Source organism: Haemaphysalis longicornis, unplaced genomic scaffold, assembly GCF_048455015.1.
Source record: "Haemaphysalis longicornis isolate Haplotype H1 unplaced genomic scaffold, Haemaphysalis longicornis Haplotype H1 scaffold_10, whole genome shotgun sequence".
Classification (NCBI taxonomy): domain Eukaryota; kingdom Metazoa; phylum Arthropoda; class Arachnida; order Ixodida; family Ixodidae; genus Haemaphysalis; species Haemaphysalis longicornis.
In genome coordinates, this window is record NW_027526204.1 from 13,584,849 (window position 1) to 13,610,980 (window position 26,132).

Sequence of the window (26,132 nt, forward strand, 5' to 3'; positions counted from 1 at the left end):
TGAGAATGCATATTCTGGGGAAGTGGTGCTTGCATTGGAAGAGATCCTCCCACCTTCTCGGTAATGTGTGGCCGTGTGTAATGGATCCTCCGCCACCTGGCTTCAGCTGCGCTTGCGGAATTCTTTTCTGCTCTCACGCATGAGTGTTCTTTTGTTTTGCTCGTCGTTTGCATACTCTCTGAGATTTCAGTTTTTGGGGTGAACAGGCGAAAAAGGCTATCCAAACACGCTCGTAAGGTAAAAATTACCAATTTTCTTTTTGAAGCTCACCAGGGAAAAAATGATAAGGCACGGGTATTCAAAGGAGCTTTTACGTGTGTTTGAGCTTTAAAAGCAGTAATGAGCTCCAGATGTAGTGAAAACCATTGGCGCAAATCTAGAAAGATCGCAAGGGGGGGGAGGGGGGGCGCACATCTTGCATTGGCAGCCAATTTGTTCCAAGAAATACTCCGCCCAATTGGGGTGGTCAGGATCCTTCCTGACCCCCTATGGTTTATGCCACTAGTGAACAGATCTGCTCAATCATCTGAGAATTGATCAAATGTGTTCGATTAACTTCTAAATTAAAAATTGATCTCGACAAAAATTTGGGCACTTGTTTTGGGGCTTTGCTCTGAGTGAAATACTTTTGAGTGCCCCAAATTTTTGCATTGCTGGAGAGAATCGGGAGGTGTACTTCTTGAAAAGTTGGTAAACGTTCTGAACGAAGCCGTGCTCCATCTGTTGGCAGGAAGTGATGTTACGGCACCTTGCTGATGAACTGCCTTTGGGAGCAGTATATAGTGTGTGTAGTTAAAAGCAAGTCAACTTTTGTCCAGGATTTCATTTTGAGAAATTTCGGGGACATCTGTAGCTCTTTCTTTTAGGGGGGCGCAGAACCTTGGTGCTGCTTTTGCTGGCATTTCTGAGACATTTCTCTAGATGGGGACGAGGTAGAACTGAGTCTGGTGGTTGGACGTTCCATCGAGACGTCTCCCAGCTTAGCCTGCCATGATGCTTTCAAATTCTGAGAATGGAACGCACTGAAGCTCCACCTGGGCAATGAGGCGCGCTGTGGTTGAGTGCTCCGGATTAATGCTGGCCGCCTGGGGTGTGCCAGACTCTCGACGCACGATGACGTTTTCGCCCCCATCGGAAAAGCAGCCACTGCAGCGGGGATGTCCCAGCAGGAACGAACGCCTTGGCCACTGAACAACTGCGGCGAATTGTCCCTGATAGACTAGAAAACTCGAGCGAGAATAATGAGCTGCCCCGTCCTGTTTTCAGAACAGCCTGTTTTTTCCAGTAATGTTGCAGGTACCCTGACTTCCTTAGACAAAATCTAGTAATGAGTACAACCCTAATCAGGTAGGGTGTTTAAATATGGCACCTTTTAGGCTATCGTGCACCTGACGATCGAGTGACTTAAAAACAACCCGTTTAACGGAAAAGTAAAGTAGAACGATATCATTACATGCATGCCCGTTCAAGCCTGTATTATATGCTGTGTTTCACATCTATCTTTTTAAAATCTTCGTTTCACGTCTTGAGGGGCTGGTAGCTCGAGACCACATATTGGAATAATTGATCACACCCACGATCTCCTGCACTTGTGTACGTGTGCAGCTCAAAGAGCGACCGTTTTGGGACTAAGGCGCGGCTTTGTTCTGTCTAGTTGATCGTGGTCGTGGCTGGCGCGAGCCTCCGCCACACGTACTCCACGGGAGCGACATTTCGGCCGGAAGTTTTCTCTTGTTGTGGGGAGTACAGCCGCGCACGTGTAAACCGAACACGACGCTCGCTAACAGTTGACACCTGGAAGCCAGAGCTGCCGTCTTTCAGGGTCCTTCGGTAGTTCGGACTGCGTTTTTCTGCCCTACCCATCTCAGTCGCTGTTTGTTCACGGAAAAAAAAGAAGAAAACGAATCTTTCTTAGTTATGGCCGCGCAATTTTTAGAAAAACAGTTTAAAGAAGCCGCGCGTTTTAAAGGCATTACGCCATCAAAAGTGACTGTGACGTCAGATTAATGTGTGTTGTCTGGGCGGAGCTTATCCAGACTCCACGACGGCGATGGTGCGGTCTATGCTTGCTGTACGGGCCGCGCGGACGGAACTCTTCGGTCTACGCGCCCACATTGCAGGCTGCTCTCCTGCCGCAAGCTTTCCGTCGATGGCTTATCTCGCGCTAGCCTCGGGTGAACCGCCGTCTGTTTACGGCCGACTTCGCAGAGATGGCGAAGATAGTGCCTGTTCGCCGCCCTTTCCGGCAGCGTTTTTATCAGATCGGCCAGCCGCCCCGATTGCCCGGCTAGCTACCTCCGCTCGGTGCGACTTTTCGTCAGTTTCGTCGGGACAACGCGTGCCACGAACGGTCAGTTGCATGCCTCGACGTATTTTACTGTGACCGCGCATGGGCGAGAACTTTTCACAGTGATCGCGCTCGAGAAACAGAGGTCGCCAAATGGCAGCTGCTAGAGCTCCCGTTTTGCACGCATCGTTGTGATCTTGGAACACGCAAAACCACGCGAGGCCGCTACTCCACCACTCCCAGTTTCACTATTCACATTTGTGGCAATTAAGCAATGGAGGGAGAAGTCGGTACCACGCGCAGCACGGGCAGATAGCTCGCAAAGAAGTGTGGCCGATTCCGCTGCTTGTACCGCCGTTCCACCGGCAGCGCGATGTAAAGGAAAACAAAACGAGTTACAGGGCGATAATTCATGAAACAAACTGACCTCAGGAAAATGTTCGTAAATGTTTGCGCGTGTAGATGTGCTTGGAATTGCAAGCCGGTGCCGACAGCCAGGAAGTTCACGTGGTTTCGCTTGAAAACATGCAGGTGGTTTCCGGCTGATTTCACGTGGCACCTGCTGGGAACAGCTCATTTCAAGTTAGTTCCAGTGTGGACCAGCTGTCAGTGGCGTTTCTTGGGGATTCAATGCACGCGTTGCTTGGAAATATTGCGTGTCACTTGGCCGCTGTGCTTGTTTTCCTAACTTCTGCGTTCCCAGGTTTCTAGCTTCCCAGCACTGCGTGAAAGAGAGACTGAAGTGCGAGTTTGTCAGAGCGTAACTTGTCCATTCATTGCAAGTTTTTCTTTTTTTCCCTCTTCTTGATTCTGCTGTTTGGTATACGAAAGCAGACGGACAGAAAAAGGAACCTAGAGGAGGTGGAGATGATAACTATTTACTGTTTCTACATAATGATTGTTCAGAGAAAGTCTTGAGCTTAATTCCATGTGTAATCGGTAGCAGACGAGAAACTGCCATTCGTAACCACTGCACTGACTACGGTATTGATGCTACTGGTTTTTAATGGGTTTTTACACTATTTCAGCATTCGAAATATTCATTTTCACGGTTGCTATTGCCCTATTGCTTATCCACACGCAGGGTGTGCATCTTAACCATGCTAGCAATCCTCCAGATTTAGCCTTGCGGACCTAACGAGTGCGTCGACAAAGCGGCGTAGAGTGGAACCTTTGGAGGCACGCTGAGTGGGCACAGCACAAGACCGCTTTACTTTGTTCTGCGTACAGTGCATGCGTCATCGCCGCTGTGGTTTGGTGCAAGGTGATGTCTGTGCCATGTGCACTTGACAGCTTTCCAATAGAGACCATCTTCCTCGGACCACTTTGGTGTCTCTTGCTTGTGAATGCAACTGCTGGGCCAAAAAACTTTGTTTTTGCGTAGAGTACAAATTTCCCGAATGGGGGATGACTTAGTGAAAAGATACTGGGCTTGCAACAAATTTCGTAGGTCCCTCGTGTGCGAGGTTTTATATTTATTCAAACTTTGATTTAAAAGATTGCATGAGAGCACGCAGGTCATCACGCAGTTGAAGTTTGTAACGTGACCTCTGGCCTTTGAGGGCTGATGTTCAAGCGACTGTTTGCAGAATCGAGCGCTGCCATTGAAAGCTGTAGCTACAGCCGTCGTGGCAGTTCCTTTGGAATGATGCGTGAAATAGCGCGGAGTGTAGAAGTACAATTGGAAAGTATTGTTTGCCAAGCTCTGTTCAGGGTCAATGTGAGGCAGGCATTTTGTTGTAAATGTCAGCATATAGTAAGGATCTGGATCTACTATTGCAAAAAGTATTTTGGAACAAAAAAATTCATCAGCCCGGTCACTCTGTGAAGGCTAAGGAGGAGCAAAGCTTTGTTGTGTTTTACGTCAATTGATGCATGTATATATATACATAGTCCAAGTACACGAGAAAAAAAAAAAAACGTTTGTCCATAACCTGTGATTGAGCATACTGTTCTAAGGGGCAATAAACAGGAGGTTGTCCATTTTGATTTCCCTCCCCATCAAGCCAATGGATTGACAGGGGACGGGAATTCCAGAATAGGCACAACCCCACTGTGAAATACGTAATCATGAAAAGGGGATAAAGCTTGGCGTAATGTTGGAGTCGCCTTAGTGGCCAATTTCAGCAGGATTTCTTTTTTTCAATGTTCCTAGACTGGGAGCTACAGAGCATTGGGCGAAGCTGGAGAAGAAACTTTTTTCACGTCGACATGGGGCGTAGGCGGGCAAACATCAGGCAGTGGCGGTGGGTTGCTATCTACAGGTTCACTGTAAAAAAAGTTCTATTTGTATGTCTGTATTATTGTCAAAGGGTCATGCCAAATAAAAGCATCGTCCCCGAAATCAGACCTTCATAATTTGCACAGACAAAGAAAGGAGGCCGAGGCTGTCGCAAAATGCAAACTGTTGGGGCATGGAGGAACCCAAGGCAGGCAGAGAATTACTACCCGTTGTCCGAGGGGGGCCAGATAGGCAGTTATCTGAGAGAGTTTTAGGGCCGGCGTGATAGGGCTGCTGCCCACTCCATACGACCTCTCTGCCGATAAGGCTCTCAGAGATAAGTGCGTGTCTGGCTGTCTCTGAAGCAGGAGCGAGTGTATCAGCAGAGGGGGACGGAAAAAGCACTGACCACAAGGCTTTCTTGATCAGCGCAACCAGCAGCAGCCGTGCAGTGGCATCTGCGTGTGGCGGAAGATCGACCCCGTCCCTTCTAATGAAGTGTGGAGGGCTGCCGGTAACAGGGCCAATACAAGTGCAGCACAGCGGCTGAGGTTGCCTGTGTGTACGGGAAAAATGAAATGCGGACACGAAAAGGTGAACCAGAGCACACAAAGGGCACCATTTCCTTCTGTGCAAGTGAAATTGACACGTGGCTTAATTACAGCACCAAAGTTTGGAAATGTGTCTGTCCATTATTGCACCTTCCTGAGCAGTATTTTCAGTTTTGCATGTTCTGGTTCATATCTTTGTGTTCGCATTTCATTTGTGACTGTACGTGTGGGTGGCTGTTCTATGGCTCATAAATGACTGCCTTCCCGATTTTCTCTCGTTTGCAGACATGCATTGCTGTCGCCGTCCTAGCAGCATGCGGCTCTGACCTCTCATGGTGGCACTTTTGTAATCGTAAAGTAATTTTGCAACGATGTGTGGGTGCTTTGTGCAGTGCATGCTCTGGGTAGTGAACAGCCACACGGTGCAACCATTCAACTTTTGGGGAACTTGGGGATAGGAGGCGTTTGTGTGTATTACTTTATTCTCATCTAAGTGCACTGAGTGTGAGCATAAAATTGGTTTCGTGTGTGCATGATGGGAGACGCCACTTAACAAGGCCTTGAAAGAATGTACGCATATCTTTGTGGTAATTCAGTCTGAGCTTGACCCAAACTGTCGCTTGACACAGGCACCCTCAGTGATGCTAACAGCTCACCGAAGACAGTTGAAGCTGCGGCATTCTGTGGGCGGTAGCACACCATGTACCCAAGTCAAATTACAAAAGTAAAAAAGGTGGCTGCAGTGAACTACCCTAAACACGCTACAGACTGACAACAGAGCGTGTGTGGGGATCTAAGCTGCCCAGTTTATGATTGGCCCTAATTTATGCAGTTTGAACTTGGTTTCGATACTTGAACTTGCTAAGGAAAAAAAAAAATAGTTAACCACCGAAGCATCCGCAGCTCACTGATATTTTTCTCTCTACAAACTTGTTTGATCTAAGCTTATGTCAATGGGGGTGCGTATTGCCCCCCCCCCCCCTTTATTTTTCTAGCAACACGGTGAGGCATGTATACATGGCTAGTACCTAAGGGTTGATTGATTGATTGATCATATGGTGTGTTGTTTTTTGTGACTGTTCAAGCGTTGTCAGCACAATGCATGAGAAACTATGAAAGGAGTGCTTTGGAAGCATTTTTATAACGGTATTTTTATGACAGTGAGAAAACCGCATGGAGCACATATGCATAACATTTTCTTTAGCATTTGGACAAGAATAAGAAAAAAGGCAGCCCAAAATTAAAAGCAGTGAGCCTCCTAATGTCAGTGTGCACGAAAAGATTTTTTTTTTCTAGTTTTGAGGAGTTAAATACTTCACTCAGGCCACGGTGTAAGATACATTTTTAGGTGTGGACACAGCAGCCTAAAAATGTGTCAAATAGAGTTGGTGGCACCATGGCGCCGCACTTAGACCTTTGATTGAAAGGACATCTGGTGGCAGAACTCCTAACTAAGCTTCGCAGCGTCCCAGGCTTCAGGTGGCTTGAACAACGACTGTCTGAAGCAAGGAAACTCGCAGGCACCAGCGGCATGCGTGCATAACAACGTTGCTTGTGTGGGCTCACCCTATCAGCTCACACAACGCTATCGTAAAGCGTAATTTGTTCGATTGTTTAAAACAGCTGCGAGAGTTTGGGCGTCCTAAGTTATTTTTGACACGCGCGCAGCTCCTCTGAACATTGTACACCGGCAGTGAGTTTGGCGTCGATTCATCTCCGCTCTTTCGTGCGTGAACTTACCCCAGTTGTGGGACATCATTTACGACGAAGATACTCGCCGCTAGTTTAATCCATTTCAGAAACTGGGCTACTTTCCTTGTATGTTGGGCGTTCCAGCAGCGGACGCTTTCTTTTTTTGCCACTGCTTGTACTGAGTAGCTGGGGGCTGTAGCCAATGGTAAAATCGGTAGCACTACATCGTTTGCGAGCGCGCACCTCTTTGACATTCAGTAGTACTTCCCCTCCAAGCTCCGAAAAGTACCCTTTCGCGCAACCGCATTCTCAGAGAAATGCTGACTGCAAGTAGCATATCATTTTCTGCTGGGGATGGCCGCACAGCACGCATTCATTCATTTAGGATCGCAGGGAACGTTAAATAATAGCACGTTTTCTTGCCAGTCGTTGCAGTACGTCCTCAATAAAGCATTTGCACCCCAGTTTTTCCTTGCGCTAGAAAAATCCCAGTTGTGTGAGTGCTCAACGACTACCGCGGCACACATTCCCTTCGGTTTAGTGTTTTATACCTTCTTTTGATTGTTACCGAATCAAAACCCATGCCTAGAACACGTTGAAACACTGGGCAGAGCGCAGAGGCTTTCGCACGGCTTTCTTTAAATTATCGTCTGCACCACCGGCCGGCGGAGCGGTCAAGCCGCAGCGAGCAGATGACCGGTTACAGAAGCTGCCGAGAAGGCCCGACAAGGAGCCGAAAAGATCCGAACACCTCTGAGTAGCCGGCGCTCGGACAGCTTCTTTTCTCTGCCTCTGGAGTGCGCTGCCGTCAACGGTCCCAGCGGCATCAGTTTGGTGACTTTATTAAAACGACGAGTACACGTTTGTTTTCCAAGCTGTGTCCTCACCTAATAGTATATCTTACACCGTGACCCAGGCTCAGAATCTTTTTCCGAAGCTTTCACAATGCTCGCAAGTCCCCTGAGGAAGATGAATAACGTAAAAATGTCTCAGAGCACAAACGTTGCCGACTGAAGGGCATTGAAATTGAAGGAGAAGGTGTCTAAAGATGGTCAATTTTGTGTTTTCTTCGAACGGGGGGTGCATTCACTGAGGTGGCGATGGGGGGTCAATGTGCCCTACTTTGTAGTGGGGGTGAAAGTCAGTTTCAGGTGGATAGTGACGAGTGGAAGACACCCGTGTGTCGAGATTTCGGTGCACGTCAAAGGTCCGCCCCACCAGGTGGTCCAGGTCAATCCGGAGCCCTCCACTACGGTGCACCTCGTAGTCCACCTGTAGCTGGACTACGAGGCGCACCCCATTAATTTTTTAAATAATTTCATTGACTGCAGCCCCCTACACTTGGGCACCTCAAGAACTTGGAAGCCTGTGGAAGATGGCGCTCCTTCGTCTGCTGCGCCTGGAGAAGAAGGCTCAGACATTTTTGTAAAGAGCATCTAGGTTCGACTCTTGGTGTCCTATGTTGCGTATGCGTCGTAAAATGCTTGTGGTGCAAGGATGACCAGCAATGTTAATACTTGCTCGGAGTACTGAAGCCAAATAACGATTTGTGCATGTGAAAAGTTATCTTCAGTAAGAGGGCTAGCAGCATTGCAGATGGCAGACAGCAATGATCCGCAGGCGTTGTTGATGCTTTGGAAAACTGTTCCTGAAGGCCAGTTGTAATGCGTCTTGATTGCTGCTTGCGAAGGGCTTTACGAAAAATGTGCGCTTTGGCGATGATTTTTTAATTTGCTGCTTTCTAATCGTTTTCTTGCTTGTGAACTCGCTAAAATGTACAAACTCACTCTGAAAGGTAATGAAACAATTAATTGGTAGTGTGGTTTCTTATGCTTACCAGCATGAGTTGTTCAGTGTCCTGTCACAATCTCGCTTAATAACAAAATGCCTCGCATTTATTTCAGGATACAAGTCTGCACTGTGAAGATTACCGTGGTCCTACCCTTTTGAAGGAACTGCTCAAATAGTACACTTGTTCATGTTCTAGGCATGTTCAGCAGTGTTCACTGTGGCACATTTTTCGAACTTGTGGAACACCTGAGTGCATTAGAATTCCCCGCAAAGGGCATGTTTGTTTGAATGGATTTCAAGATTGCTTACGTTTTTCATCTGCTGTGCAGTCATGTTATAGTTTCCCAGAATCCGAGTTTGTTTACACTGCACTGAATTTTTGGCTCTGTTGTACATGTCTCAGCTATTGACTGCACTTGAAAAGCTCTAAACGTATCATAACGCACGGTGGTGTCGCAGTTGCTTAAACTACCAAGAACTGTGCTTTGTTGCTGGGGAATTTGTTGCTGCGAGGGAAATGCAAAACTAGACAAAGGTGCTGGGCTAATGGCGCAATGTACTACTGAGTACAACTAGAATTGCAAGCAAAAGAACAGACCAGGAAAGTGCAAAACAAAGAGGCAACTTCATCTAAGCCTGATCGAAGTGAAAAACGAACACACCCATTTGACGAAACTTTGACGCATGTTAACGATGCCCAGGCAGCATAGATTAGTCTGTAGCTTCCCACTATGGCACGCCTCATAGTCGAAGTGTAACTTTGGCTTGCGGGGCCTCCAGAATTGAATTTTTTTTTGCTAGGCTGCTGCTGCTTCTTCTTTTTTTTTTTTTTTAAGAATGGAAGGCTGGCTTGACTGATTTTTCGTTACAGTTGAATGTGTACCAATGCTGATTGTTGGGCTAGCGGTTATGTAGTTGTTTGCAGTGGAAAACTGTGTGACACAGTGCAATGATTAACGAGGCACATGTAACAAGCATTGAGAGTTGTTAAGTTTTTTGGTTGTGCTTCTTCACTTCTGTTTTGCTGTTGATAGGTGTAATTTGTACGTCACGCCTTGAGAACTGAATTTGAGTTGAGATTGAGTGGAATGGACTCTCACCTCGGCTCTGGTGTGTTTGCATTTCGATGCCGTGTTTATGTAGCCAACAGTCAACACAAACTGATGCCAAAAAGTTTCTGTTCTTGATAAATTGATGATGGTTCGTTACTTGGATGTAACGTGCGTGATAGTGAAAATCAGGAAAATAGTCCGAAAAGCAGGCTGGCAGCAGTCTGTTGCAGTAGCTCAGTGTTGGCAACAGCTGTCTGCTTGCCTTGGCGAACGTACATGATCCTTTAGGGCGCCTTGAAAGACGCGTCCTGCAAATCTGCGCATGCTAGGCTCATGCAAGTTTCTAGGGGCGACACGCTGCAAATCTTGTTGGTGAATTCCACAGGAAATATTTGCTTTGCACACAACTAGAACTAGAAACTAGAATTATGAAATTAGAAATATGAAATTAGAAAAATGGAAATGCTGCACCTCCCTTAATAACATGGAAGTACTGCAGAAAAGCACCAGTGAGGTTTGCAGGTCACAGTATTCACTTTTTAGAACACATTGGCCGTGAGACTGGTGGCAAAAAAACAAAGCAAAAGGGTTTTATTGTACCCAGAAGTCACACAGATTTTTGTCAATTGTGGGCGAATCCAGCAGTTGGTTGGGGTAAATTGTGCATTGTGGGAAATTTGTGAGTGTGGAAGCAGCTTTAACCAGCAACTGTTGACTTCAATCTGGCCACCTTTTACATTACATATTCCCAATTGTTGGTTGGAAGGACGTTTACAAGGCAAGTGTGCTACTGTGTAGGTTAGGCAATCGGCTTTCGTAATCAGGCTGCCATTAGGGATGTGTCGAAATGGTGCTTTGAGAAGAAGGCTTTCCCTTAAAGTGCCTCTGCCAATCCCTCCCCACTAAAGAAACGAACTGTTGCAGTTCTGTGCTTTCTATTTTATTAAGATGACATTGCAGAGTGTTTGTTTGTGACCTTGAGAAAACTTTCTCGGAGCATAACCTCTGCTGCACTGACACGACACCTTATTAAACCACTCGCAGCTTTGGTTGGGTGCAAAGCGGAGCCGTGGACGGAGCAGGAAACGGGGGCTGGCCCCGAATGCGTAGTGCCATGGATTGGAGCCGCAGCACCCCTGGCGTCTCATCCGACGGGAGGGCCAAGCCAAGCTACTGGTGAGCAGTTCGAAAGCTGCTGTGCGAGGCTTCCGCTTCGGGCCGTTCGAGACCCTGTAGAGCTTCGGGCCTCTCGCACCGTTGAAATTTCGTCAAAGCCCCATTATGACCATCATCCCTGTCAGCCAGTCTCCACTGCAGGTCAAATGCCTCTCCCATAGACTGCTTGTGTTTTGCAGTGTCTGAATGTATTCCTTGCCCTCAGATTTCCTTATCTTGTCCCTTCGCCAATTTATCTGTCTTTTCCTATTTGCAGTACCACCTCTTTGCGGCTTTGCGGGAGCATGCATCGTTAATATGGCGTGAAATTTCAAACGGATGCTCGAAATCGTACCCGTACGACAAAGACCTTGCGGGACGGAAAACCGCTGCAGTACGCGTACGCCAAAAACCCTCAAAGGGTTAACTCGTTCGTTGCCGCGGGAAATTGATCGATTTTTAGGGGTCTAACAAAACATTTTTTTTGTGCTAAGAATATTGTTGCGGAGCAGGGAAAACGCTTATTCACAAGTAGTAAACGAATGTGTCTCTATTGGCAGATAATTAGGAAGGCAAATTCGGACAGGCAGCTAGGTCTTTCAGCTCGTGCACACGCTAGTCCACCAGAGCGTCTTCTTCTTCCTCGACGGATAGCCGCACAACCATGGCACATGCCCACTTTGGGGGACTGCGCCTTTTGCAAGTCGAGTGTCTGGCCAGCTCATTTCTCTAATAAGCTCCATGCGGCAATATTGGTTAGGCTCATATTGCAATGACCTAAAATGCAGATGATTCAATGCTCTTTGCAACGACTCCAGTTAATGACATTTTGATAAACAATGGTTGGACAAAAATTATCAAATTCAAAATTTTTGTCCAGGCGTCGAAGGGAAAAAAAGTAAGTTGTGTATAACAAGCCACCAGTAGTAGAAAAAATTTAGATTGTACATTTTGCAGGTAAACATTTTGGAAACCCGTCCTGAAAAAAAATTGCACCCACCTCCCCGCAAGGGGAACCCTGTGTAGATGCGACGCATCGTGGGGTTCACTCGGTGTTTCCGTTGGATTGATTCTGAAATCGCGTGAAACGTGTCGGGAACGCGTATGATTATTATGTTTTATTGGCCAATCTTGGTCAATCTCTCTAAGTGGTATGCTTGGGGCTTCGCTGTCGCAACGACCTTTACTCCATCATTGTTGCTGTAAGTGGGAGCTTCTTTTCTTTTATTGCAAGTGTTAATCATTGCCCCATCATGCGTTGTATCAGCAGCTTCTTGACGTAGTTTGAATGAGTCAAGGATATAAGGCGCGTTCGTAGCATTTGATTCTGTCTTGGTTTTGTGGCGCAGTGGGAAGAGCACCATGTACCTTGCGTTCCGCCCACAGGGTCGTGGGATCGAAACCGGGCGCCGCTAACTATTATTTTTTTTTTATAGTGTAGGGGGAGGGGTGTGGACGGACAACGCCGTATGGAGGGACAAGGCGAGTGAATGAGATACAGTCGCATCTAAAATTGATTTGCTTGGAACAATTTGTCAGGTTTGAAAGAAAATGCTAGCACGCGTGGTGCCCACTCCTTGTGGTGAAGCCCAACCTCTATTTGAAATTTTGAAATTTTGGATAGTCCGCTGGAAGAAATCCGGTGGTTTGACATTATTAAAGACACCAATCGCCGGAGCTTTTCACGGAATCTCTTGCTGAGGAAGTGCCATCTACTGGAAATGTTCTAAGAGCCTGTAATGTTATGTAAAGTGCTGGGATGTAGAAGCCTTGGCTGAGTGACATTTGCAAGCTGTTGAGGATTTTGGCTACAAGTGCCATATTTACTCACAAATTTGCGCACTTTTTTTTGCAAATTTAGGGCTTCAAGAAGGGGGTGCGGAAATTAGGCTAGTGCGTACCAAATTAATGGCACTGCCAACAAGTAATAGCTCTTCAATCCTTGCTCACGTGACTTTATTGAGAGGAAACTTATTTTCAGTTTATGAGTTTTGCACACGTAGCATTCTGTCTCAGTTGACATACACCAGGATTAACGTGCAGCTTTCTCAGGCAAGGCTCACACGAGTGAAACTTTGTTGCACAGCTTCGGTGCGGCGCGGAAAAGCCAACCCAAAGGGGCAAGTTCAGTAGCTTTGGAGGTTTGCATGCCATGTGGCAGAGCCAATGTTAGTGACTAAAAAAGCGAACGCTTTTTTAGTGAGACATAGTTCTGTCGCAAAACTAACGCAGTTCCACATAGACTGGTTGCTCAACCGAAAAGCTCTGATAAGATCTTTGGAAAATCAGCGTGTGCGTGAGACCAAGCTACCACTGTGTCAAAACAGTTGCTTGAACATCGCGAAAAAGGAACGCTTTTATATAAGACAGTACACGCATCGATCATGAAGGACCTTTATCTCATAAACCATGTACGTTTAGATCGTTCGTAGATGCATTTGCTTAGCGCTCGAAACATCGTTGCATGCGTTCGTTAGTTGTTTGTGATTTTTTGTTTTTGAAGATTTGACAATCGACTGGAGGTACTTTCAGCGAAGGTTGGACACATTTTTAGCTTTCGCGCTTCTCTTAACTTTCTTTACGAAGGAATGACGAATTTTTGTAAATATTGAATACTCAAAAACTTCGGATACTTCGAATGGTAAAACTCCTCTGCAAATCTAATCGTGCAGCAAACACTATTTGCGAAGTATTTGAAATTTTCAAGAATTTGCACACCTGTGCCTGAAACATTTTGATGTTTCAGCCATTGTTTGAGTGTATTTTACTGTTAAAGTTTCCCCGGTTAATAAATGTGGCTAAAGAAAAGCCTATGGAGTAATGTAATTTTTGGAAGAATTGGTGGGTTTGTTCGTGCAAGCTTTTTCTCACCGAAAACCTTGTTCCTTCCAACAGGTCTGGAAGAGTACAGCCACTGCAGGAACGAAGGGCCAAACACAAGTCTCAGCGAAGCCCACGGCACCAGCAGTGCCAGTCTGGACACCGAAGAAGACGGGGCATCGGTTGAGGACGACTGCGACCTTAGCGGTAATGACAGTTACGCGGCCATCGCCAACGCTGTTGAGATTTCGCCAGCCGTTATCACTAACCGCGACGGCAAGCAGCTTTTCCTCTGCCACCTGTGCCCGTACACGTCCAACCGCAAGTGCAACGTGATAGTCCACACTCGCACGCACCGAAGCCCGCCGAGTGGCGGCAGTGCCAGGTACGCAACCATTCACAACAGCACGGCCGACGTTTCGCCGGCCTTTACGAGCAACGGGTGCGGGAAGCAGGTCTTCTACTGCCACCTGTGTCCGTACTCGTCGAACAAGAAGTGTAACGTGATAGTGCACATCCGCACGCACGCGAGCAAGCGGCGCTTCAGCTGCAACGTCTGCCCGAGCACCTTCAAGGAGAAGAACAACTTGGTGCGGCACAGCCGTCTGCACACGGGCGAGCGGCCCTTCCGGTGCGACATCTGCCAGTCGTCGTTCATTTACAAGGCGCACCTGATCAGGCACCACCGCGTGCACACGCGGGAGAGGCCGTTCCAGTGCGACGTCTGCGCGTGCTGCTTCTCGCAGAAGGACGTTCTGGTGCGCCACATGCGGATGCATACCGGGGAGAAGCCGTACGCCTGCACGGCCTGCCCGAAGGCGTTCACTCAGAGGTGCAACCTGCTGCGGCACATGGAACGTACCCACAGCTGAGCGTTCGTTTTGCCTGTCGTACGTTCTGAAAAATGACGACACTTTGCGTGTTGAGTCACTCCAACAGGCTGTTAGAATTTCAGGCGTTAGGGTCGCTTCTATGTTGTGCAGGCAAAGCTTGCGTGTTTGCGAAAGTTTTGCTTGGTGCTGGCTTCTGTAGTTTACAGGCAAGCTGTTCTATGTCAGTAGACGAGAGAGACAAGATAAGTACACTGTTATTGGCAACAGCAACTCGTGTAATGAGGCAGAGAAATGCTGAAAACTGGCGAGGCAGCCCCGTGCAATTTATCGAACCAGGTCGTCTATGTCCACTGAAGAGCCACAGTCCCTCTTGTTCTCCCATACTGCATCTTCCACATCCATTACCTGCTCCAAATTTTCCTATCCCTTCACAGATCTCTCCATCTGGCTCTGCTTGCGATATTGCCAATAATGAAAGACAAAAGGAGATTGGTGGAGGGTGTCGAGGAGCTCCTCTGAAAAGAATAATAGGCTCCTGAAAACCTGAACTAAGCATATCTGGCAAGTTCTGTTAAACCAACGGTTCTTCGGGAAAAAAAGAAAAGACAAGTACCAACTGCAGCGTGCAAACAATACACCACAGCTAATCACTATGGTTTCAGTTGTGTTTTGCTGCTATCAAACAGTTACTGTAAGCACCGATAAAAAGCTCAAGTGTAGACCATTTATAACGTAACCGCTTATAGTGCGGGACCGGATGTAACACAGGCTTTTGTGACTACCAGTTTGCCTCTCATAAAACTCAATGCATAAGTATACCGCTTAGAATGCGGTTGGCTGAAGCACAATACCGTGTATAGTGCGGTTTTTCGGCGGGTCTGCTGATCGACCAGCGCAGCTGCGGGATCGTTTTAGGATAGCAAAAGAAATAGAAAAGGATGAAATTGGCCATCTGACGCAGCGCTCACCCCTTGCTCTCCTCTAACTTCGACAAACAAAAAAGAACCACAACCGTCCTTGCTTGACGCACCTCAAAAGATAATGACCCCGTCCACACATGGCAAGTTGCATGAACCTCATGGCTCGTTTTCGCACGATTCGTGCACGTCGGCGTTGCGCGTGCGTTTTTTCACGCTTGTGTCGACGATTCTGCGCTCGCGGCAGTTTCTTCACGTGCAGTGGGAGGAGCCTGACGACTCCCACCAATGGGGAGACGCGCACCTAATGGCGGAAGATTTGAAGCGCTCCGAGCAGTCGGCTGGCTGCCCCAGAGATTGTTTAGGCTTACCACCGTGGTATTTTTTGGTGGGCGCTTTCACAGGCAACATGTATGGCATTTTATATTCCGCTTTTTGCCTAGATTATCAGCTCTTTTCTTGCATGAGCATCTTCGCTTGCGCTTCTTGTGGCATTTTGGCGAGCGGTTGGAAGCGGCCGCTGGAACTGCCTGCACCACTTCAGGCCAGGGCCGATGCCATGTTGACGCTTCTTCACCATACACACCATGCCAGATGTATATGCACCGACGTCAATGGCGTGCATTGCACGTTTTTGCGAGAAGAAATTGCTCCATGCAGTTCACGCTTTAGAACGTTGTGCAGATGAGCCACCGCCCTTTTTCTTTCCGAACATCTGCAGATAGCAAGCCGCATGAAGACGAAGATTTCCACCACAAGCAAACTGCCTTCGGCATCATGAACACAAGGTGGGGTAAAAAAAATCCCGCTGGCGTTATCACATTTTCCCGTGGCATCTGTTCGTAGATGCTAAAAACGCAGCCATGGTCCTTCAAAACACAAACACAACGGAAGTTAAAGCCGTGCTCGCTGTTTGTAAGACCGCGCTTGCAATGTGTAAGACCCTGCAGCAGCGGCTGATGTAAAAAAAAAAAAAAACTAAATAAACACCGTGCCTTTGTTTTTTATTCCTGTGCGTTTGAGTGATGATAAACATAGGATGACTTGAGTGCTAGGTTGCGGTGTGGTTGGATTCGCGCATGTTTTGGTTATAGTGTGGTACCGCTTATAGTGTGGTTTTTTGCGACTCCCATGACATACGTTATAAGCGGTCACACTGCACTATGTCACAAGTGACCAAGGTAACCATCAGTTTTGTAATTAACTCTGCCACACCCAGTCGATAAACGACTACTATCACAAAAGCTCATGCCCATCCCGCATATTGTTGCTTCTGGTAATCAAGACATATCATTGACACTATGCAGCAATTAGGCTGTTGGGTTGCTTATCAGGGGTTCAAAAAGACGCGCACAGCATGTATTTGAAGCAAACCCCCACGCTCTCTTAAACTCTGTGGCTTTGAAAGAACACAAACACGCATTAGTGAACATGAGTTCAACAAAATGACTACCAGAGCACCTAACCACTTCTTGTGGTTTGAGGATGCAAAAGCACTGGGTTCAACTGGAGCGCCTGAGAAGCTCTTTCTCCACCTTGTGTTGTTGAAGGGCTTCGTTCTCTCAGTGCTTGAGACGCTTTGATCTGCGATTGCTTCCGCTTAAACTCTTTCTAAAGGCTTCTGTTTGTCTCCAATGCATTACACCTCTGCTCATTCCTGCTGTGCCATGTAATGGGAGAGTTTACCACGACGGTGAACTTTGCCGCCTGTCTGTTCGCACGTTTGTTCGTTCACTCCCTCACTTCCTCTGCAGTGTACTGGCTTCAATTAACTCGCTGATGCGGAGTTAAAGCTCGCGCCGTGGAATGCTTCTCAGACATTTAGGGTGGAACTGCATCATGGCTTTGTACCAGCTTTTTTACTGGGTAAGCCGTTTAATGCTTTCACCCACCTTAGCGGTTGCTCAGTGGCCAAGGCGTTGCGCTGCTGAGCATGAGGACATTGCGGATTCAGTCCCAGCTGTGGGGGCTGCCTTTCAGGCGGAGGTGAAAAAACGAAAACAGCTGTATGTTGGGATTTTGGCGCCTGTTGAAAATTCCCAGGCGGTTAAAACTAATCGGGACAAGCCCTCCACTACAGCGTACCTCTTATCCCAGGCGTAGCTTCGGTGTGTTAAACCCTACGATCAATCAATTTAATGCTTTCGCATTAAGCAGCATGGATGTCAAAGCAAAAGTAGGCTGCCTGCATTGAACATGTTTCAAATCTGTGGGCTAGGTAAAGAGGTCAAACGGTGATATCTAATATATCGTAGATGATAGCTCGGCAAAAAAAAAAAAAAAGTGATGGCACGGATCAAATACACCAAGTCCTAGGCGTTTATATTTTAGTGTAGAAGCACTATCTGGCTACCTCGGGTGATTTCGCTTAAACTCGTCCACTTGGCCTTGCCCACTTGTCCATCGCCTTATTTATGAAGCTGCATTTCCAAAGCCTCTGGTATTTTCCAATTTTTAACTCTTTTGCACCAAGGATAGGGTTGTGCGAATGCCGAATAGTGACTTTCAAATCGAATATTGAATCGAATTTGGGAAAAAAAGCCGATTATCGAATCGAATATCAATTTTTTTTACAGGTCTCAACTTTTTATAGGTTTTTGTGCAAAAGCAGAAGCTACTTCACATGTTCGAGAGACATGACATTCTTTTTCAACCTGGAGAACACACTTCTCCAGGAATCCGGAGCGAGCGCAATACACATTTGAAAAAAAAAAAGGGAAGGGAGGGGGGGGGCTTGCACTGGAGTTGCTGTACTGCAATCATAGGCAACGACTATTCAGAGCCTCGTAACTGAGGAGCGAGCACTTTGTAGGCATGAACAATAGGACGCAAAAGCAATCATGGACCACAATAAGGCACTTCTTCGGAAACACATACGTAGGGTGAAGCGTGAATAATGTGTAGCAGAAGGAAAGCTCGCACTACAGTCGCCGTGGACAAGCCTGCGCTATCCACTGTGGTCTAAAAAACAAGTAAACGCGCAGTAACCATACACAAACTGCATTAAAAACAGCCAGAACCGCTTTCCATTTTAAATTAGCGGAAGCACTGTCGAAACAACGGCGGTCTTTATCGGAAGCTGCCCTAACGTAAACATCCAGTTGCACGTTTCATAATGGCGGCCAGAGTTGACAGCTCGAAAAAAAGATGTAATCAACGCAATCGCAGGTGACTTCGTGCAGCGGGATAAAATGTACGGCCTGTGCAAGGTGCGCTCGTCGAAAACGCGATTAGGATGAAACTTGCCGAGTAGACGGTGTAGCAGCAGTGCGCTAGCGTGCACCGACATCTCTCGCTTTCACAAAGCCAGGGAAGTTCGGCAACTCCACTCGACTATTCGAAAAAGTGGATATTCGATTCGCAAATCGAAATATTCGTGGAGGTACTATTCGATTCGTATTCGAGTATTCGCACACCCCTAACAGGGGATGATGCACAGGAGAGGAAGGATGCGATATTGGTGCGTGATAGCACAGTGTTGGGCCTAATTTCACACTTCGAGGTGTAACGTCGTCAACCGTTACTCGCAGTTCGACTTGCAATGAGTGTGCATTGCTTTGCTTGGCACCCAATGCTAAGCTTAAGGGGGCATGGAGATGGAATACAACTTTGTTGCGTTTGAAAGAACTAGTGTTTGGTAACTGACTCAGCTACATTCCAGCCATGAAAGACGTTACATTTAGGAGTGTGCGAATACTAAATAGCTACTTTTAAATCGAATATCGAATTGAATTCGGAAAACAAAGCTGAATATCGAATCGAATATCGGAAATAAATTTTTTTTTACAGGCATCAATTTTTTATAGGTTTTTGTGCGAACACAGAAGCTACTTTGCATGTTTGCGAGTGCTGAAGGTTTGTTTCACACCGCAGATTGCGCTTTTCAACTCTCATTCTCAGCAGTCCAGTTGCCAAACCACTATGAGGCGGTACTTCAGCAATCCGGATAGGGCCATTACGCATTGTACTGCAATCATCAGCCACGACTAGACAGCGCCTCGTAACTCCAAAGCGAGCACTTTGCTGGCATTAACGACATAACGTGAGAACACAGCACAACAATCGCAGACCATGAGGAGGCACTTCTTCGGAAGCACGTGGAAAGCATGAAGCATGGACGATAAGTTGCGAAAGGAAAGCCCACACTACACTCACCGTCCACGAGCCTGCTCTATTTCCTGTGGTCTAACGAAACAAAATCATGCAATGAACATACCCCAACTGCATTAAAAAAAAAAAAACCAGAACTTTCATTTTAAATTAATGGAGGTGCTGTCAAAGCATCTTTACCAGGAGCTGCCCTAGCATGTGAATATCCGGTTGCAGGATTAAAAATGCTGGCCAGAGTCGACAGTGTGAAGGAAAGATTTTGTCGATGCAATTGCAAATTATTCTATGCAGCGGGGTGAAATTCACGGCCTCTGCAAGGCGCCCTCGTCAAAAGCACGATTTCGATGAAACTTGCAGAGCAGATGGTGTAGCAGCAGCGTGTTAGCGTGTACCAACATCTCTCGCTTTCACACAGTTAGGCACATTCGGAAAATCTACTCAACTATTCGAAAAATCGAATAGTGGATATTCGATTCGCAAATCATGTAATTTGCAGAGGTATTATTCGATTCGTATTTGCGCCCCCTGGTTAAATTAACCAAAAAAAAGTCAGGAAATGTTAAAAAACTGAAATTTCACATTAGAGTGCCGTATTGCGGGCCAGCAATAAGCGCATAGTTGTGAGAGCTAACTGCACGCTGACATTCAGGTGTTTTGAGCAAACAGAACTGGAGGCCCCACCACAATCGCCCAGCCTTCAAAATTAATCCGGAGCCCTCCACCGCGGCGCACCTCATTGCTACCCCATAATCAATCAGATCAATTGCCCAGGCATGTTTCTTGATGGTGGCTTAGGCCAATAACCACCATTCGCACTAACGGGTTTCTGTGACTCCAGAGAGAAATCTCCGGAAAGTGGCTGGCCCCCGCTTCATCTGCAGTATTGTTAATGTGTTTGAAGTTAGTGGTGAAATTGGCATCGTTAGTACTGGTGCAAGGCAGTCTCTTGAGTGAACCAACCTGGCAGTCTGTCTTCATGGCACCTTGAAGCTTAGCACGTCAGCCCTATCGTCTCTTTGAGGTGCAACGTCATCAACTGGTATCCACTGGGAAAAAAAGCATTCCTTGTACGTCAGGCTGCAGGGACCGGTTTGCGCTGCAAGACCGGTTGCATTGAAATGCAAGACAGCAGCAGCATGTACCCTACAGTTGCTGCTGCTATTCCAGGTGATACACACCCATAAAGTAGCATGTACAGTGAAGAGCAAAAGTTCACAGGCCATGAAAATGGAAATTTTAGGTTTTTTCTCTTTCAGTAGCAGCCCACAAACTGTGGTAGGCATGTGAGATGTGTAATTACTAAGTTACCGTAAAACTGCGCGAAATATGCGGGGCTATCGTGGTAGAGAAATAGGTAACCCCAAATTGTTGCCTTCGGGGTTCACAAACTTTTGCTCTTGACTGTGCCCACAGGAATGCATGCTGCTGCTGCAGTGCACATTCCTGTAGATGCCTGCCTGTGAGGCATGCGGGGGCATGGGGGCTTGCCGTGTCCTTTTGCTCAACAAAATGTGTACCTTTTATCCCCCAAAATAGGCCTAGCAAAGTTGATTGGCCTCAGAGAACGAAAAGAGGCAAAGGAAGAGGATGCGGGGACGCTTGATTGGCAGAGTGCACACGTGTCCCTGTAGCGAAATTCCGTTCCCTTGTGGGCGCAAGCTCACCACTTCCTGCGCAGACCCAGCATGGCCATCTGCTGCTCTTCTTGGAGCCCTCCTCCTGTTCTTTTATGCAACTGTTGAAAGAGCACTGCTGTTCATCCTCAGTACCCCAGGGGTGGAATAGTGCGCTTTGGACGCCCCTGGATTGAGCCCCCCCCTCCCCCCCTTTTTCTTTAAGACCTGCAATTTCTTTTGTAGTAAAAAGTTCTCTTAGCTCAATTCTGCGGATTCTTTCAGTAAATAAAAGTAGTATCTTGTAAGTTCGTTTACAGGTGGGGTTGCAGCATATCAACCTGTTTCATTCACTTTTTACATCACTGGAAGTGCCAGGCTCTCGTGACTATCTTGCACGAAGGCGCGGGTTTGATTACCGGTCGCGGTGGCCGCTTTTCTTATGGAGGTGAAAAGGAAGAATGCCCATGTGTGCAAGATTTCGGCGCACGTTAAAAACATCCCCCGTGGTCAAAATTAATCCGGAGCCCTCCACTACGGCGCGCCTCATCGCCTGCATTGCATCGGCACGTTAATTCCTTCAATCAATCCATCAATTGTGCCTATCTTGGAACGGAGTCTCGGATCCTCATAACACAGACATGTCCCTTGCAAGCCCATGTTTCCATGTGTGCCAACAACATGGGCGGGGAGGCTGGACTGACATCCACACCGTTGTGGGAGCCCATGTTCCAAGCGTTGCGAACAACAGCGGGCCCGGAGTCAGCGCCATCGGGACGCCCTTGCGTCTTCCTGCTTCCTCTCATTCTCTAATGATGTACACTTGAACATGGAGGGCATTCAACAATAAAGGCGGATCATAAAAAATGTGAGAGCGTGCCCTGGAGTGGAATTCCCGAAAGTTGGAGAAGGTTCTGGGCAGCTGTGAGGAGGAGGGACGAACGTTCGGAAAGGTTGCCCAAAGGCATAAAAACTGTGAGATGATTGCAAGGGGAAAGGACAGAAGTGAGTGGTGCGGCAACATTCTATACAGTGTGGCGCAGCCAGGTGGGCTGTGATTTTTCTTTCTTCGTTCTCTCTCACTCTCTTGGCCGCCCCAACTGTGTGCAGCGATTGCAAACATTGCTGGCACGTCCTCTGTCTGCACAAGCTAAAGAAGTCCAAGGACACCTAAGCACTTCTTCCGGGTTGTGTTGTCGGTTAGAATGCCCGAGACGGCTTGCTTCCACCCGGTGTTGCCAGTCCTCTTGCTGCTTGTGGTGCTTTGCTGCATGATTCACTTCGGCCTTGGTGCTTTGTAAGGGCTTCGATCTGGCCCCTGTGCTGCTGCTGCTGCTTGTTGACGACAGTGGGGGATCGAGCTTCTCCTCTTTGGGCTCCTTGGCTGCGCTCCTTCGCTCCCTTATCCCGCAGCGCAAAAATTTGTCCAGTTGATACCAGAGCTACTTTGGCCAGCTGGTTCTAATGATTGGGCCAGTTAATACCAGACTGATTTGGGCCAGGTGATACTAACAATTGGCGTAGTTGTGACCATCACTGTGGTGTACTGGCATAAATGGCCACTCCTCACTAGTGCATGCTGTGGAATGCCTCGTGCTATGAAGTTGTTCCACGGCCTGTCAGTTCTCTCACTCAGTTGGCAGTTTAGTGCTTTCGCATTTATAAGGGCTCACTATTGCGTCACTTGTGTCACTGAGGCAGCGGAGACATACTCGAGGATGCGAAGGGGGCCCGCTGTGGCACTGTAATCCGAACCAATCAAGGGTTGTTTCCCTTGTTCTCCAGTAGGAACAATTCATGTACATTTATTGGGGAAGATCAAACATGAAGTCTGCAAAGCACCGTGGAAACTTTAAGCGGTGGGTTCGGAAACCAACAAGTGCTCTCAGGCTACTGCAGGTCTTATTAGAGAGAGGACTTGTCAAAGACTGAGGTGTTCATCCATATGTGAGCCATTATCTGCTGAGAAGGCATAGCAACATACAACATGGCCCACCACTGCGGTCTTGCCGCTGCAACTGGATTTAAAACTCCTGATCTTCATGCCTGCTATTCACGCGAATGACAGCAGAGTGGCCATTATGTCTTCTACAGAAGACGTGTTACAACAGGAGAAGTAGTTACAGCTGCTGGGTGAACTGTTTAGTGAGAGACACGTTGTTCAATCTTGTTTTTTGTGTTGAAACACGACTTGGCTGGAGACAGCCCTTCTGAGCATTTTTGTGAAGTCTCAACACATGCGGCTTCACCTTGCTGCCCCGAATGCATCAATGAGCAGCAACAGTGAAAATAGTTTTTGGTGGTGTGCTGCAGATATGATGGCTGCTTAGAATGTGTCTCATAATGGAAGTGCTGACACAGTGCAGTATACAGTTAGTCGGGCTGGACAGAATCAAAAATACGGGCTGGGAGAAGTGAAGGTATACATGTATTTTCCAAGTTTGTGTGGCTGTCGCGTATGATTTCCAAAAAAAAAGTATTGGCATTAAAAACACATTTTTAATGTATCATACATTTTAAAAATGGACGATAATTTAATAAGTGCTGCACCTCTTGCGTCAGGGTCCTCACCACAGAGTTTTTATCATGTCAAAACTCACTTGTTTCACACAGACAAAAAGCCCTAATGATTCAACTCAATTCAGTTTGTTAAACATCTGAACAATGATGATGAAGTTGCCATTTTCATGGTATCCAAGTTTAAAACCCTAAAAATATTTTTGTGCTTGTTATATTTTATCAAAGCTGGTATATTTCAGGGTGTTTCTGGTGAAAGAGCAAACGGCCAGTGAATATAGGGGTGCGAGTTTTTCAGTTACCTGAGAAGGGTTCAATTGTGGTCCATTTGCACGCTCATTGAGTGTTCGCGAAATGAGATTTTCAACTAAATGAGATGGCATTTCCCAAGCTACTCGTGGAAGCGGGAGAGCTTCGTCTACGCTTTAAATACTGGTGAATCTTTAATTCCTGCAGAAGCGTGTTTTAACGAGAGATTGCGAACTTACCTAGGTCAAATGGCACATTGCCCATGTATGGCGATACGTTGCGCTTATTTAGTATTTAGAAAACCACAAATTAAATTGCAGCTTGAAGTGTGAAATCATCCTGGGGTGACATGGAACAGTCCATGTATTATATCAGCAGTGTACCAAAGATACACTATCACATATTTATCCTTTATCTTGCGTTGATATTGAAAATGCAGTTATCGTGAGTATCAGCCATGTGGCTCAGATATGCAATTTTTGGATATCGCACCAAGCCGAGGTATTTGGCGACTTGGATGTTCTGTTCTGCGGGTGTTTTTTTTTTCTTCTGCAATTAATTGCTTTGAAGAATTGCTGATATTGCCAACAACAGTGCATTTTGTTACCAGTGTAGTTTCTCTCTTAATTTTGAACCTATTTTTCCATGTACATTATTATTGTATTGCTGCGCATACTAGCACCGTTTGTTTTTTGCAAATTTTGCTACTTTGTGTTTGTTGGTGTTGCCTTGTTCTTTGTTGAGTAGGAGTTTTGTACCACGGCCACCAGAGTTAATCGTGCCTGTGGTGGAAGTTTGCTCTCCGAATTTGCATTCATTTGTGGAGCTACGTAAGAAGACAATAAATGCTTTTGTTACCTCACTTCACCTAAACTGAATCAATGTCGCATTTCGTACCCACGATGCAAAGGTGTCCAGAGTCCCAGGTTGTTACAGCTGGGAATGCAGCTCGAACCAGTCCCATAAAACTGACGAAATGCATGTTTGGGACATTCTATAATCTGAGCAGTGCAAACGCCACCTCTGTTCGCTGGCTCTGACAACAGGTTGGCTAGGAGCCTGTTTATACTATACCATGCTTACATGCATAACTTGTGTCCTTGCATAATTCGGGAACCCCCAAATAATTTTCAGAATTTGCAGAAGAAAAAAAAATTACTTGCCTATTTTGTCCACCCTTGACACTGTTTTGCACCAGCCCACCAGCTGGGCATTGTTATATGTGAGATGGGGCATCTTACGGTACATCTTGTTTACATGTTTCAAAACTAGGTGGGCAACAGCACTGGCCTGGTGATTTCACAATGAAGCGGAGACTAGTTCTCACCAATGGCCGGTGCCACCACCTCACCTGTATATTCCGGTACGGAAGGCTGGAAAATTCCATCTGGCATAGTTTGTATCCCTGCACAAAAAATTGGCCTTTATTCTCTTAAAAAACAGGCAGGCAAATCGGCTGATGTTGTTTTTAAACAGAACAATAGATCATGCGAACTTCATGCAAAGTTTTGAGCACAAGGGAGGCATTAGTTGATTCAGGAAAAATGTTTACAAGTGGTATGGATAATGTTGAAGCGCTATGAACACGCATTACGTGTTGCACAGAGAAAAAGTGCACTGCCTGCTGTGTACACCTTGTGCATTTTTTTTTTGCTTCATCTACCTACTTAAAAGCAAAAAAACTTCCCAAGGGAAGTAAGTTGTCAGACAAATGTGTGAGCCACGCTGCTCCGCACCAAGCTCCTTTAAAGTTGGCTATGCTACTGTGCACACTGCCTTACTGGGGAGAATTTGTCAGTGTAAATGGGATATGTATGATTTCGAAGTACAAACGCCTTCAGGCCTTTTATTAAAGGGGAAATGACGACAAAACACAACTGTGTGACGTTTGAAAAAACTACTTTAGTAACTTGCCAAGCCCTATTCCAGCCACGAAAGACGTTTTGTTAGCCAAAAAACACGAAATATTAAATTTCGTGCTACAGTGATGTAATATAGGCAGGAGTGACGTAACAAACCTCCTTATCAGTGTGTTGGTGTTCAAGTGATGGAATGCACCGGGGCTAGACGGCCCACTGCAATCACCCAGTCGTGTTTTTTGGCAGCCACACTTACGTCAGCGGCCACACGAACAAGAAAGACTCTGTGGCGTAGAAAATCGTCAAAAGAGGCTGGGGAGTCGGCTCCGCTCCATCTGTTCTCTTTGATATTTCGGTTGTTTGTTTGAGGCATCGTTCTTATCGGGACAGAACTGTCTTTTCTATGAACCAAGTTTTTATTCTGCCTTCATGGCTCCTTGAATGCCTCTACAAAACGCTATATCT

At 46.7% G+C, this 26,132-nt stretch overlaps 1 protein-coding gene across 1 annotated transcript; it reads left to right on the forward strand.

Moving 5' to 3' along the window:
* The first annotated feature begins 1,287 nt into the window (after positions 1-1,287).
* On the forward strand, positions 1,288-24,675 carry LOC144158107 (uncharacterized). The gene is made up of 5 exons (XM_077688760.1): positions 1,288-1,296; positions 2,224-2,350; positions 2,819-2,869; positions 10,639-10,770; positions 13,645-24,675. Exons 1-5 carry the CDS (start codon positions 1,288-1,290, stop codon positions 14,439-14,441), a joined length of 1,116 nt encoding a protein of 371 aa, XP_077544886.1. The 3' UTR covers positions 14,442-24,675.
* The last annotated feature ends 1,457 nt before the right edge of the window (positions 24,676-26,132 follow it).

What these genes read in the sequence shown, in the direction of transcription:
- LOC144158107 (XM_077688760.1), top strand. An exon ending in CTGGGAACAGCTCATTTCAA is followed by an intron (nt 2,870 to 10,638) that starts GTTAGTTCCAGT and finishes AACCACTCGCAG; the next exon opens with CTTTGGTTGGGTGCAAAGCG. An exon ending in AGGGCCAAGCCAAGCTACTG is followed by an intron (nt 10,771 to 13,644) that starts GTGAGCAGTTCG and finishes TCCTTCCAACAG; the next exon opens with GTCTGGAAGAGTACAGCCAC.